Source organism: Ovis canadensis, chromosome 19 (genome assembly GCF_042477335.2).
Source record: "Ovis canadensis isolate MfBH-ARS-UI-01 breed Bighorn chromosome 19, ARS-UI_OviCan_v2, whole genome shotgun sequence".
Lineage (NCBI taxonomy): Eukaryota > Metazoa > Chordata > Mammalia > Artiodactyla > Bovidae > Ovis > Ovis canadensis.
The window spans coordinates 24,810,585-24,824,277 of NC_091263.1; the positions used below are offsets into that span (position 1 = coordinate 24,810,585).

General features: G+C 46.5%; 1 protein-coding gene across 1 annotated transcript in view; it reads left to right on the forward strand.

Annotated features, from left to right (window-relative positions):
- STAC (SH3 and cysteine rich domain) overlaps positions 1–13,693 on the forward strand; it is a 116,063-nt gene that overhangs the window by 68,493 nt on the left and 33,877 nt on the right. Inside the window, exons 3-6 of the mRNA XM_069561383.1 lie at positions 1,070–1,170; positions 2,719–2,800; positions 3,931–4,046; positions 7,548–7,626. Of these exons, the coding sequence (XP_069417484.1) occupies positions 1,070–1,170; positions 2,719–2,800; positions 3,931–4,046; positions 7,548–7,626 (378 nt within the window). The remainder of the gene's footprint in view (positions 1–1,069; positions 1,171–2,718; positions 2,801–3,930; positions 4,047–7,547; positions 7,627–13,693) is intronic.

Genomic DNA, 13,693 nt, shown 5'->3' on the forward strand with positions numbered 1-13,693 from the left:
TCAGAGTCGATCGCACCTGTTGTGCCATCTGTATCCTCTGTCCTGGACTCAGTGGAGACACGACACAGCCCATTTTAACATCCCCTCCTTGTCTCCTTCTAGCCACTTTCTAAAACAACACATGAGCTCCACCGCCATCTTCCTGAAGCTGCCACATCCAGCGTGCTGGTCTGTCCTCCCTGTGCCGCTCCAGCACTGTTCCCGTGGGCCTGGTGCAGCGACACAGTTCCCTGGGTACCTCTCTCCTGTCCTCCCCTCCTCTGCCTTCTTCCTTCTCACCGTGCTATGGCACCCTGTCCCAGGACACTAAGTGACTCGCTGCAGAGGTGGTTTAATTGCCACCCACTGCCCTTCCTCCTCCCCCAGGCCACGGCTGGTGTCTGGTCGAGCCCTCTCTCGCCCACCTCAGAGCCTCATCAGCCCTGATTTCACACAGACCACACTGTTCCCCCTGTATTGGGCATTTTCCAGAGAGTTTGCCCACGAGTTCAGACTCTGTGATAGGAATTCAGGTAAATGGACAGAATGTCTGGACTTGGGCTACCTAGTGAGGTACATAAAAGAGCAGAAATGTGACTCATAGGAAGAGCCAAGACAGTGGGATTTGCGAGTTTGAACTGAATGAGAGATGAAAGCAGAGAAGATTGAGGTTCCCTGGAGAAATGAACAGGAAAGGAGTGGAGGGAAACCAGAGCTGATACTTTGCATAGAAAATAGGGAAGAAGGTAAAAGAATTTACCGTAATATTTTGCCCATTTTGAAAGCTTTGTACAAGTCACAGGAAAGAATTCATACAAGTAGCTGGAAAAGTACATTGTGTCCTAACCAAAAGTGAAAGTGGAAAGTAAAGTCGCTCAGTCATGTCCAACTCTTTGCAACCCCATGGACTGTAGCCTACCAGGCTCCTCTGTCCATGGGATTTTCCAGGCAATAGTACTGGAGTGGATTGTCATTTCCTTCTCCAGGGGATCTTCCCAACCCAGGGATTGAACCCGGGTCTCCCGCATTGTAGACAGACGCTTTACCGTGTGACCCATGTCCTAACCAAAGCTCACCATATATCCAACAGGAACAAATGCTAAGCACGGACTGCGCTGCAAAGCCTGTAAGATGAGCATCCACCACAAGTGCATGGATGGCGTGGCACCCCAGCGGTGCATGGGCAAGCTGGTAAGGGCTCGTGCCCAGAGTGTACCCCAGAACCCTGCTCAGAGCACTTGCCTGCCTGATGAAATCATGAAATCACTCCATTCAAACTTCTTCCTGGAAGCACCCTGAGAACTGGACCCCAGGAAGCACCCCCCACCCCGCCCCAGATCTCTGGCTGGTCAGCCTGGCTTCCTAGTAGGACTGAGTAAGGAGGAGCTTTATCAACTGAAGAGGTGCAAGTTCTGTGTGTAGAAAAAACTCCAGGTCTTCAGTAAAGTGGACAGCTTGTCTCGGGTCAGGACTTTGTCAGTGTTAGCACCCAAGTCCCACACCCCGGGACTGTCCAGGTTTTGAAAGTAGAAGTCAAGCATCCCAGGAACCTCCTCAGTCCCAGTTTAATGGGCTGACAGCTCAGAGGATATCAAGAATGGGATGGAGATTAACCACCCCACAGAAGTGGAGTAGTAAAAATCTATACTACTATCATGGATCGTCAGGCCAAACCCAGAGAGGGAGCCTCGGCCTGGCCCGGGCTGGCTGATCGTCCCATCTCAGGAGTGGGCTTCCGTGCTGGTACTACACAATGATAGAAAGCCACCCAGAACACTTTCGAAAATATTTGAAACTGGGGTGGCCAAAGAATTCTGTTACTAGAAGGGACCAAGAATGTCTGCCCTAGAGATACTTAGGTCATGATAGCTGATTCAGAAAAACTTAAGATCTGTCACACAGAATTCTGTTGTCCTCTACGGCTCCAGGGAAAGCACCTCGCATCAGTAGATTCCACGTCTTAACAATCAGAGATAATGTCACTAAGGTCCTCCGTCCCGGGTTAGTGAGAGTTCCTGCCACCCACGTCCCCAGCAGTGTTCACCGGAGGAAGGCTTGCCAGGAATGTTGGAGAGGATTCTGGGATTCTTGTAGGGGCAGGGCCCTGAAGTTCCCTTTTGACCCTGGGGTACAAAAAGCCAGGATTCTTAGAGTTCCTCTCTGTAAGTTCCTCTCTGTACTCTTGACTGGCAGTATCCTCTTCTCCAAAACCCCTGCCTCACTTGCTCCCCCCTCCTCCTCCTCCTCCCACAGTGATTCCCACAAGCCAGGGCAGAGACCATGGATGAGAGGTTAGGAAAACAGAACGGGATCTGGAACACACAGCTCATCAGACATACAAGGGACTTGAGGTCTCCCTGTGAGGTCCGCTTGCCCATGCCCAGGCCTTTGAATGAGTGTAATAAACCATATGGTGAGATAATGTACGAGGGTCCATTTGTATCCTAGGGGATAATGAGCCCAGCGGAAAGGAGGCGGCAGCAGGCAGCGGGCAGAGCAGAGGCAGGACGGGAGGGCAGGGCTGGGGGCCTGCTTTCTGGAGGGAGTGGAGCTTGCTTATTGACAGCTGTACCTCCCCGCCCCCACCAGGGAGAAATTACAGGCCATGTCAGCATCTTAAAGGGCGACAGGGAGGCGTCCCTAGAGAAACCAACTGGTTTCATTTTTAGAGTTCTCCAGTGGTTGTCTCCATCTCAGCAGTGACATTGAACGCTTTTCTTTCCCATTCTCTCTCTCCAGCCAAAGGGGTTTCGGCGTTACTACAGCTCCCCCTTGCTCATTCATGAACAGTTTGGATGCATTAAAGAAGTTATGCCCATTGGTGAGTTGAGACCTTGTTGGGTTGAGTGGGGTTGAGCAGCAACATCCACGCTGATGGCTGCTCTCCTCCAGGGTCCCAGGGCCACAGCAGCAGTGCAGGGGTGGCAGGGGCAGGGCTGAGTGCATTTATTTGGTGGATAACTGGGTTATGGTCGTTTGTTTTGCTGGAGGGGAAGCTGAAGGTGGACCAAATTCCCCTGAAGTTTTTTTGCTTTCCCTGATGAAACTTGAGAGACACCCAGGTCCCAACGCCTGCTGATGTGCTGTGCCAGCTCTCAGCACCGTGGCAGAGTGGAAGCAAGGTGAATCATGGCTTCCCCGAGACCTGGGTCAGAGCCCAGCTCCCCCACTGGCCAGCTGTGTATCTGAGCAAGTAACTCAGCCTGTTGCACCCTATACACTGAGAACAGCCCGGGCTGCTTTTCATAGTTCTTTGTATATGAAAATAAACAGAGATACATTATAAGACCAATGTGTGGAAGGAACTCACTGAATATCAGTTATTCTTTAATGAGGACAAATAATGTCTTACGGATATTTCTGGCTTGAATGTATTCTTCAGCAGTATCTTTCAGTTTTCTTCTATGTTTTCTTTCTTTGTGAAAATCTCTACATTTATGTTTGCCTTTTGGTGGAGGCAAGGGGAACAAGTTTTAACCTAGAAATTTACAAACTAGAAAGCTTTTAATTAGACATTCAGGAGGCCTAGTAATGTGACATTCTTTCCAAACGCTTGCCTCCTCCTGCCCCTTTGTGTCACGAGATTTTGTACCTTGGCAAGCAGAGCCTTTCACTAGAGGAAATAAAGCCGGTCTCTGGGAAGAACCTTGGCATTGGAGCCCTGGCGATGGATAACAAAGAGGAGAGCCAGCCAGTCAGGGAACGTTCGGGAGCAGAGACGGCTGGGTGCGGTGGAGCACACGTCATGTCATGGGGGGGAGGTGCACACCCCCAAGGATACTTGACCACGGAAGCCTCACTTCCCCAGGGGTCTCCCAGGCGTGAGCGGGTCCGTTGTGCAGAACCTACTTCTGGCATCGTTAACCCAGGAGGTGTGGTCGGTGGTTGGCTGTGTCCCCGACCGTGACTTGAGGAAACGCTGTCTCAGACGAGCTCTCTCTTCTGTCGCAGCCTGCGGCAATAAGGTGGACCCTGTGTATGAGACCCTCCGCTTCGGCACCTCGCTGGCCCAGAGGACGAAGAAGAGCAGCTCAGGCAGCGGCTCCGACTCGCCTCACAGAACCTCGGTGATTGCCTCCTCCCCCCTCGCGGAACCCGCCGTGGTCCCAGGCAGGGCAGACCTGGAGCAGCTCAGAGCGCATCAGGAGGGGCGTCCGCGGGAGTCACGCAGCCTCCGGAGGGGGCTCCAAGTGCCTTGGGGCACTGAAGGGTAACTTCCTGTGGCAGGTCCCCAGAGAGCCTCAGAGACCACACTCTTGGCCTCACAATCCTGACTCTGCCCCGTGTACCTCTCCCCCTCCCTCCATTAGACAGCGTATCTGCCAACACGCAGAAAGGTTCAACCCAGACAAGGCGCAGAAGCTGGAATGTCCCAGCTGTGTCCAGTTCTCCTTCCAGCGACATCCCAGTTCAAGAATACAGCCCTTTTTCACATGTCCTCAGTCCTTTCTCTTTAAGGCAAGATCCACCCTTTGACTTCTTTCACATAAACACTGCCCTCCCCAGAGGCATGGGGTGTTTGCCTCCACCGGACACATCACCATCCCCCAGCCCCTCTCCCAGGCTTACTAGTATAGTAGTGAAGTCGCTCAGTCGTGTCCGACCCTTTGTGACCCCATAGACTGTAGCCCTCCAGTCTCCTGTGTCCATGGAATTCTCCAGGCAAGAATACTGGAGTGAGTTGCCATGCCCTTCTCCAGGGGATCTTCCCCACCCCGGGACTGAATTGCAGGCAGATTCTTTACTACCATCTGAGCCACCAGGGATGCCCCTTCGTTTGGGCTGACCTAAAAATGAGTGTTCTGTGCACCTCTGTGACCTGGTATCATCGTCCTCTCTGGCTGTCCTAACCAGAATTTCTGTGAATGCCCCAAGATGCCACCCAGCTCTGTAGCAGAGAGAAGGCACCTCAGAGATAGGTCTGACCTGGCCACATCAGCAGCAATGTCCACTCCTGCAGTTCTGAGCTCTGCTAGAACTAGCTCCACTAACTAGTTGGACATCTCAGGGAGCACTCAGCGGGAGGCAGTGAACATCATCTCTGCATTTATGACTGGTGTTTGGAGCAAAAGGAACATCACAGGCACATTTGAGGGATGTCCAGTCTCCTTTCGTGTCTGTCTTGACCCTACAGACTGGCTTTAGGGGCAAAAAAGCATAGTTTGCTGTATGTCAATAACTTGTTGGTTCATCATGGTCCGCTTATATTTCCTGGCACTGGTTCCACCAGTAAATATTTCCTGGAATTTTGTTCTGTGAAGGCATCATTCTGAGAGCTGCAGGGAGACAAAGACAAATCAAATTGTGCTTAAATATCTGTCACTTCACTCTTTCCCTGGAGCCCAACTTGCCTTGGTGGAAGCAAACAGAAACAATTGATCGCTACTTTAAAATGACTTTGCTTCCTTCCTGCAGGGTCAGTAGTAATGAACTTCAGCCTCTTGCCATTCTGGCAGTGTTGTTATGTCCTGAAGGGAACATATTCCCACGTAGCAAAGGTTTCTTTTCTTCCAGGGCTATAGAGGCATTTGCTTTACATTGTCGGGAAGTGGCTGCCTGGCTGTTTCTAAATTATTAGGTTTCCTCTCATGTGCTTTCAAACGCTGTAGAATATAAAAGGCTTGATGGCTTTGGGAAAGCCAGCAGAAACCAAATTCAAAAACTTTCTAGGAGTTGGTTAGCTCATTTAGGAATGACCTTCAGTTTTGTGAGTTTAAATTAACATCATAATAGCAACTTTTGTTCAGAAACAGTGAGCTTCAGAGGAAAAGGGTCCAAGTGACTTAGAGACCTGTGACATTTATTTTTTTCTTCTTTCTGATGTGTCATGAAAGGAAGAATGGCTGAAACAGATCTTAAAGCTAAACTGTAACAAGAAATCCGTCTCAGAAAGGCAGCATTATGGGACTTTAGAGCTGATGAGAAGAGCTAGGAAGGCCGACGCGTCCCTCTCTAATAAGATGTAAATTGTTTTAAAAGTATGTGACTCTCCGCTAAGGCCCCCTGAATTCCTCTTTTAGAGAGGTGAGAGGCTTTTTTGGTGGTTCAGTGGTTAGGACTCCATGCTTCTACTGCAGAGGGCGCAGGTTTGATCCTTGGTTGGGGAACTAAGCTCACACAAGCCGTGTATTATGGCCAAAAAATAATAAGAAAATAAGCAAAAATAAGCCTCTCCCAGTGCTTAGGAGATGAATCTAGAGGATGTTATGCTTAGTGAAATTAGTCAGAGACCCACCAATGCTGTATGATATAACTTATATGTGCAATCTAAAAAAGATACAAATGAATGTGCGTTTAAACAGAAACAGACTCACAGATTATAAAAGGAAATTTATAGTTCCCAAAGGGGAGAGGGGCAAATTAGGCCTATGGGATCGACAGATACAAACAATTACAAAGTAGACAAGCAGTTAGGATATGCTGTATAGCACAGGGAATTGTAACCATTGTCTTGAAATAACCTTTAATGGAGTATAATCTGCAGAAAATACTGACGTTTTGTGTTATATACCTGAAACTAACATAATATTGTAGATCGACTCTATTTTAAAAAAGAGCATGGACTCTGGAGACAATAGAGGTCTAACCCCTGCTCTACCACTTAGGAACTCTGAGCCCTCAAGTCTAGTTCTCTCTGGGCTTCAGATCCCTATCTGAAAAATAGGTTTATCGTAGAATTATTGTGAAGCATAAATAAGACGACTGATATAAAGTACTTTAAACAGCACGCAATAGGTGATTGGTTACAATTAGCTATTTAGAGTGCTGCTTTATTATTATTGTTATTTCTGTAACCTAAATAATGACTATGGGAAAAAAAGTGAAAGTGTAGGTCTCCCAGTCATGTCCAACTCTTTGCGACCCCATGGACTCTAGCTTGCCAGGCTTCTCTGTCCAAGGGATTCTCCACGTGAGAATACTGGAGTGAGTAACCATTTTCTTCTGCAGGGGATCTTCCCGACCCAGGGATCAAACCCAGATCTCCCACACTGCAGGCAGATTCTTTACCGTCTGAGCCACCAGGGAAGCCCCACAATGACTATAACTCTTCCTATACATAAGAAAGGGCAGAAAAAGTATTGATGTTACTGAAACAATTACCTTTTGCAGCAATGGAAACAGGCTTTAACTCGTACCTAAGCAATGCAACCTCAAAAGTGCATCTTGTTCTCCAGAATTAATGTTCAGCACTCACCTAGAAAGAGCTATAGTTCTACTGAACATTTTAAGTAACAGGATGTGGGCAGGAATTCTGATTTCTCTCTGTCGTCTGTTCCTGGGAAGCAGCCTAATTGTGGCCAGTGCATGTAGGCACACATTCACCTGCCACTGAGCTCCTTTCTTGTGCCAGCCCCTGAGCCTGCCCCGGACACCAGGAGGAAGGGACAACGCCCAAGAGGGAGTCCACAGCCTCTCAGAAGTTAGCCAAACAGACAAGAGAGCAATGATGAGATGCTTAAGACAGTGTCTTGCATATTCCACCTTAGCTCCTCTACTGGTATCACAGTCTCTACTCACTGAGTCACTGAAATGACATTGCTCATTCACTGCTATACTCTCTTTTCAAGACTTCAGATCTCGTGGAGGTTCCCGAAGAGGCTGACGGGCCAGGAGACGGGTATGACCTGCGGAAGCGGAGCAACAGTGGTAAGTCGGGGATCAGGCACCACCGTCCAGTGCAAACGGGAATCTCATCCATCATCCAGGTCAGCGGGTAGGCTCACGTGACCTCCAGGCCCCTCTCTTTCTCAGCCACCTCTGGGATTCAGACTGGACAGTGTTTGATAACATGGAAGGGAACAGATAAATTTTGGTGGATTTCAGGAATTCAGTTATAACATTCCCTGAGCTCTGGCTCCTGAGTTCTCATGCTATAAGGACATGGAGGTCCTTCCAGAGCTTTTTGTTAACATGTCACTTCCCCTACTGACCTACACTGGATGAATAGGGCATCCAGAGAGAAAACATCAGAAGTACTCACAGTGATGTGCCTGCTCAAGTGAGGGGTGGTGCTGAGGAGTGTGGGCCTCCCCTGGGCTCCTCCACAGCAGAGATGACTAAGATTCAAAAATTGATCTGTACAATCGAGACAGATATTCTATATTAATATCATTTAGTTTTCTAATAGCATAAGCCCTTTTAAAAATAATTCCTAGAATACTTGTTAAATACTAACTACATGCTACCGCTTGCTAACATTGAGAAAGAATGTTAGCTTAAAAAAACATAACCAGCACCTAATACTTGAATCTTGATGAGCCTCTTTGTTGTCAACAACTACTTAACTTCCTCTCATTTATCAAAAAAAAAAAAATTATGAAGTGTTTTCTACCACCGGCAAAACTACATATGTCACAGAGCTGTGCTCAGGTCATTCATAACCCAGCAATGTTGCAGGCCCTGACCTGTGTTGTTACTTTGGGCTGAATGCCTTCTCCTGGCAGAAGTTACCCCTCACAGCTCTAATCCCCATGTGGGAAGCACTGGAGAATGCTGCCTTGGACAGATTTTCCACTTGCCTGGTTGTCCCTGCCTTTTCCAGACTGGAAACAGAACTTCTACATCAAATACCCTGTAGCTGCGATGTCAGCAGCTGTCATACAATGAGGTTCCATTTCCACTTCTTTAGCTCTAGGAATTCACTCATGTCTCTTCTCCAGTTAGGACGGTGCCTCTGTGATGACCCTCCTTCCTAAATAACTGTCAGCATCCATCAGGGTGCCCCTGTTGCCAAGCCTGTAAATAGGCTGCTAAAGCACACCGCAAGAGTAAGAAGCCTTGGCATCACATGGGGAAACCTGTACTTTGGGATCCATGCAGATACCCAGGGAGCACTTAGCAGTGCCGTGAGGGAGACAGACCAGAGAGCGCCAGCTGCCGGGGCCCTCAAGGCAGAGCCATAACCCTGCACGCACCCAGCCTAGGTCTGTCCAGCACTGCAGATCCAGCAACTGAATTTGGGCCAGCAGCCCTGGAGTTCATCAGAATCTCAGGACCAAATTCAACAGAGGCTCGAATATAAGCCAGAGCTGCATCTCAGTGCTTCAGGTCTGGTCAGCTGGTCTTCCCCTGAGTCTGATTCTGCCCATCTCCTGCCCCTGACAGTGGGCTCCCCTGGTGACTCAAACAGTGAAGAATCTGCCTACAATGCAAGAGACCCGGGTTCAGTCCCTGGGTTAGGAAGATCCCCTGGAGAAGGAAATGGCAACCCACTCCAGTATTCTTGCCTGGAGAATCCCATGGACAGAGGAGCCTGAGAGCTGGACACAAAGAATGGGACACGACTGAGCAACTGACACCCGCCCCAGACACTTCTCGCCAAACCGCAGGTGGCCTCTCACCACTAACTGCACTGGGTGTGTTTGGCCCTGGGCCCCTGCCTGCTCTGAAAGTGAAGGCTGGGCTTCACTAGTGATCATGTGGCCTTCAAGAGACCTCACCTCTCTCTGCTTTAGTCGCTTCACCTCTAAAATGACGATGCTAATAACACCAAATCCATAAAGCCTCGTGATCTTTAAATGAGATAATGAATGTAAATACTACCCATTCACTGAAGACTCTGAAGCTTCATTCCTAGCATTAGGCCTCTTGGCTGCCTCTGATGCCTGTATCCTACTGGACATGGCCATGTGAATGGAGGATAGGCATCTTCAAGCTAATGCACCCAGGTGGACTCTTGAGTCCCTCACTTGCCTCCCCATCCACCCACCACTGAAACTGGCTCTTCTTCGTTGTTCCTACTCACTTGTAGGAAAGTCATTCTGCTAGATTATCAGGCGAAGGCTTTTGGTATCATCCTTGACACTCTTCTTCTCACACCTCCTGTCCAGTCTGTTGGCAGATTTTATCTGCTGGTCTTCAGAATCACACCCACCCTGTGCCCACCACTTCCCTCTCTGCCTCCACCAGCCTGAACCAGCTTGATGGATGCTGTCAGCCATTCCTCAGTAGATGAGGTCTCTATTTGCCCTGGGGATTTCTTTACTCAAAAAGTGGTCTTCTAGGGACTTCCCTGGTAGTCCAGTCAATGCAGGGAACATGGGTTCAATCCCTGGTCCAGGAAGATCCCACATACCATGGAGCAACTAAGCCATGCACCACAGCCACTGAGCTCGTGTTCCGGAGTCCATGTGCCGCAGCTGCTGTAGCCCGAGCTCTCTAGGGCCCAAGTGTCACAACAAGAGAAGCCACAGCAATGAGGAGCCCATGCACAGCCATGAAGAGTAGCCCCCGCTTGCTACAGTTAGAGAAAGCCTGCATGCAGCAGCAAAGACAGCACAACCACGCATTATTTTTTGTTAAAGGGGGTCTTCTTAGAGTTTTAGATTATGAACAGCCGTATTTAAGGATCATCACCCTGAAGCACTATTGCTATTACTGAAGTCATTATAAGGTCACAGAGTGTTGAAGATACAATCTGGAGCCTCACTACTTCACGTGTGGCCCATGGACCAGCAACCTGGGCAGAACCTGAGAGCCCATGAGAAATGCAGACTCTCAGGCTGCCCCAGCCCTGCAAAATCAGAATTTGCAGATGAATCTGTGGTTCACATTTTTGTTAATATTTGAGAAGCAAGATTAGAGACCATTTAGTCCAACACCCTCTCCTCCAACATACACACCCAAGGATACATGGACATACATACACAACAAATACCAGTTAGATTAAGGAAATTGAGACACTGAGTAATACACCCAAGAACACAAGTTGATTATCTGCTGTCTCTTTTTCACATTAAGGGGCGTTTTCATAGTCTTATTCAAAGAAATCTGTTGAAAGAACTTAGCAAAGGGTAAACCTCTAAAACGCTTTAGAGATCTATTAAATATTCCTTTGATCAGCGGTAGCTTTCTTCACATGCCCTCTTAGAAGCGAGGGTGAGTAATTATGCAGCAGTTTGCTTCAAAACATGTTCCTTTGATTTGGATCTAATGCTCTGCCTGTGCAGTTTGAGAAACAATATAGAGAAAACACTTTGCTTACATACAGCCCAAGCTCCCACTCACCTTCTCACAGTTTTGGCAACGAGAGCTTCCCGTTCTGTATTACTTGCTTCATGTGCGTTCTGAAAAGTACACAGGGCACACAGGTATGATTTCTGCCAGCCAGGTGTTGTGTCAAAATTCTTGAAGAATATTTCCAAGGCCACCTCAGAAGAAGTACAATTCATATTCATCTCTTTACTGATAAAAATATAGTCTCTGCTTTCTCTCTTATGTTATGAATCTCTTGGGCAGGTCTGCGGATTTCTGGTTGTTGTTTTCAACATTATTCCTTGGTGCCTCAGAAATTGACAGGGGCAGAATGATTGGTCTTTGCTTTTGCCTTAACTGCCTAATCTCCCCTGGAAGCAAGGTCATAAGCAAAGGGTAAAGCATCTATCTAATACATAGCCTCAAGATGACAAAAAGTAAAGGAGTAATTGACAGAACTATTAGGAAATTGGCATTGCACTTCATAATCAGAGATTTTAACACACCTCTTGGTCATTGGCAAATCAGATAGACAAAGAGATTCAGTATAGACATGGAGGATCTGAGGACGTACTTGACTATCCTAACCTAATTAACTTTTTTTCTCTCTTGATTTCTTTTTTTAATATAAATTTACTTATTTTAATTGGAGGCTAATTACTTTACAATATTGTAGTGGTTTTGCCATACACTGACATGAGTCAGCCATGGGTATACATCTGTTCACCATCCTGAAACCCCCTCCCACCTCCCTCCCCATCCCATCCCTCAGGGTCATCCCAGTGCACCAGCCCCGAGCACCCTGTCTCATGCATCGATCCTGGACTGGCAATTCATTTCACACATGATAATTTACATGTTTCAATGCCATTCTCCCAAATCATCCCACCCTTGCCCTCTCCCACAGTGTCCAAAAGACTGTTGTACACATCTGTGTCTCTTTTGCTGTCTCGCATATAGAGTTATCATTACCATCTTTCTAAATTCCATATATATGCTTTAGTATACTGTATTGGTGTTTTCTTTCTGGCTTACTTCACTCTGCATTTAACTTTAAAAGAACACTCCAAAAGAATGAATATATTACTATATTACAAAGTGGCTTCCCAGGCAGCGCTGGTCGTAAAGAACCTGCCTGTCAATGTAGAAGTCGTAAGAGACATGGGTTTGATCCCTGGGTCGGAAAGATCCCCTGGAGGAGGACATGGCAACCCACTCCAGTATTCTTGCCTAGAGAATCCCATGGACAGAGGAGCCTGGCAGGCTACTGTCCATAGGGTTGCAAAATGTTGGACATGGCTAAAGCAAATTGGCACAGCACACATACATACAAATGTGTCCTAAATCACCTGGCTGTACGCCTGAGACTAGCACAGCATTATAAACCAGCTGTCCTTCAATTAAAAATAGTAAAAAATTAAAATTAAAAAGGACGCTTCATCTAACAAATGAGGAATTCGCATTCTTTCTAAGAACACATGGAACTATTGCTTACCTACTAGACTATAATGCACACTTCACAAATTTCACAGAATTAATATGATATAGAACACATCTTTCTAACTACAATGCAAACAAGATAGAAACGAATATCCAAATTATAACTAGGAAAACCCACACTTTAGGAAATTAAAGACATACTTTTTGAAAGCTGATATGTCAAAGAATTCATAATGAAAATTGAAATATATTTAAAACTAAACAATAATGAAAACACTACCGGACTTCCCTAGTGGTCCAGTGGTTAAGAATTTGCCTGCCAATGCAGGAAACACAGGTTTGATCCCTGATCTTGGAAGATCCCATATGCTGTGGAGCAGCTAAGCCCATGAGCCAAAACTACTGAGCCCAAGCTCTAGATCCCTTGAGCTGCATCTACTGAGCCCACACACCACAAAATACTGGCGTCTGCGTGCCTTAGAGGCATTGCTCCGCAAAAAGACAAGCCATTGCTACCAGAAACCTGTGAACCACAACTAGAAATTAGCCCCCACTTGCTGCAACTAGAGAAAGCCTTCATGCAGCAAAGAAGACCCAACACAACCATAAATAAATAATTTTTAAGAACACATCCCTATCACAACTTGTGGGATGCAGCTAAAGTTGTGCCTAGAGTATTTAGCTCTAAAATTATTCCATTAAAAAATAAAAGCTGAAAAGTAATCATCTAAGCATCATATTCAAGAAGTCAGTAAAAAAAAAAGAAATTAAAAAACAGAAGAAGTCAGTAAAAGGAAAAAGAATAGGTAAGGAAGCAGTAATAAAGACAAGGAATTATTATGCAACACAGGTAGCTCAGTAAATTCTAAAAACCGTTCTTTAAAAAAGTAGAATTTACAATTGATAATTTCAAGAGTAAGAGAGAAAGATGAAACAAAAGTAATAATTTTAAAAGGAGGAATGTCAACAAAGTTTGACCGGAAAGCATCTTATGACCAACTTCACACCAGCAGATTTAAAACTTCAAATGGACAGCTGCCAAGAAAGTTATCAGTGACCAAAGTATGACTCAAGAGGAATCAGTAATTAGAGAACTTGACTTGGCTTCCAATTATGATAGAAACAGAATCAATATGTTAAGTTTTTTCACAACAAAAATGCCAGGCCCAGACAACTTTATAAGTAAACATGACCAAACATTTAAGGAAGATAAAATTTCCAGATTAGCTAAGCTCTTTCAGGACAACAGAAAGTGCCAGCCAGCAGCATTCTCTAACTTAGTTTATGGGGCTGGTATAAT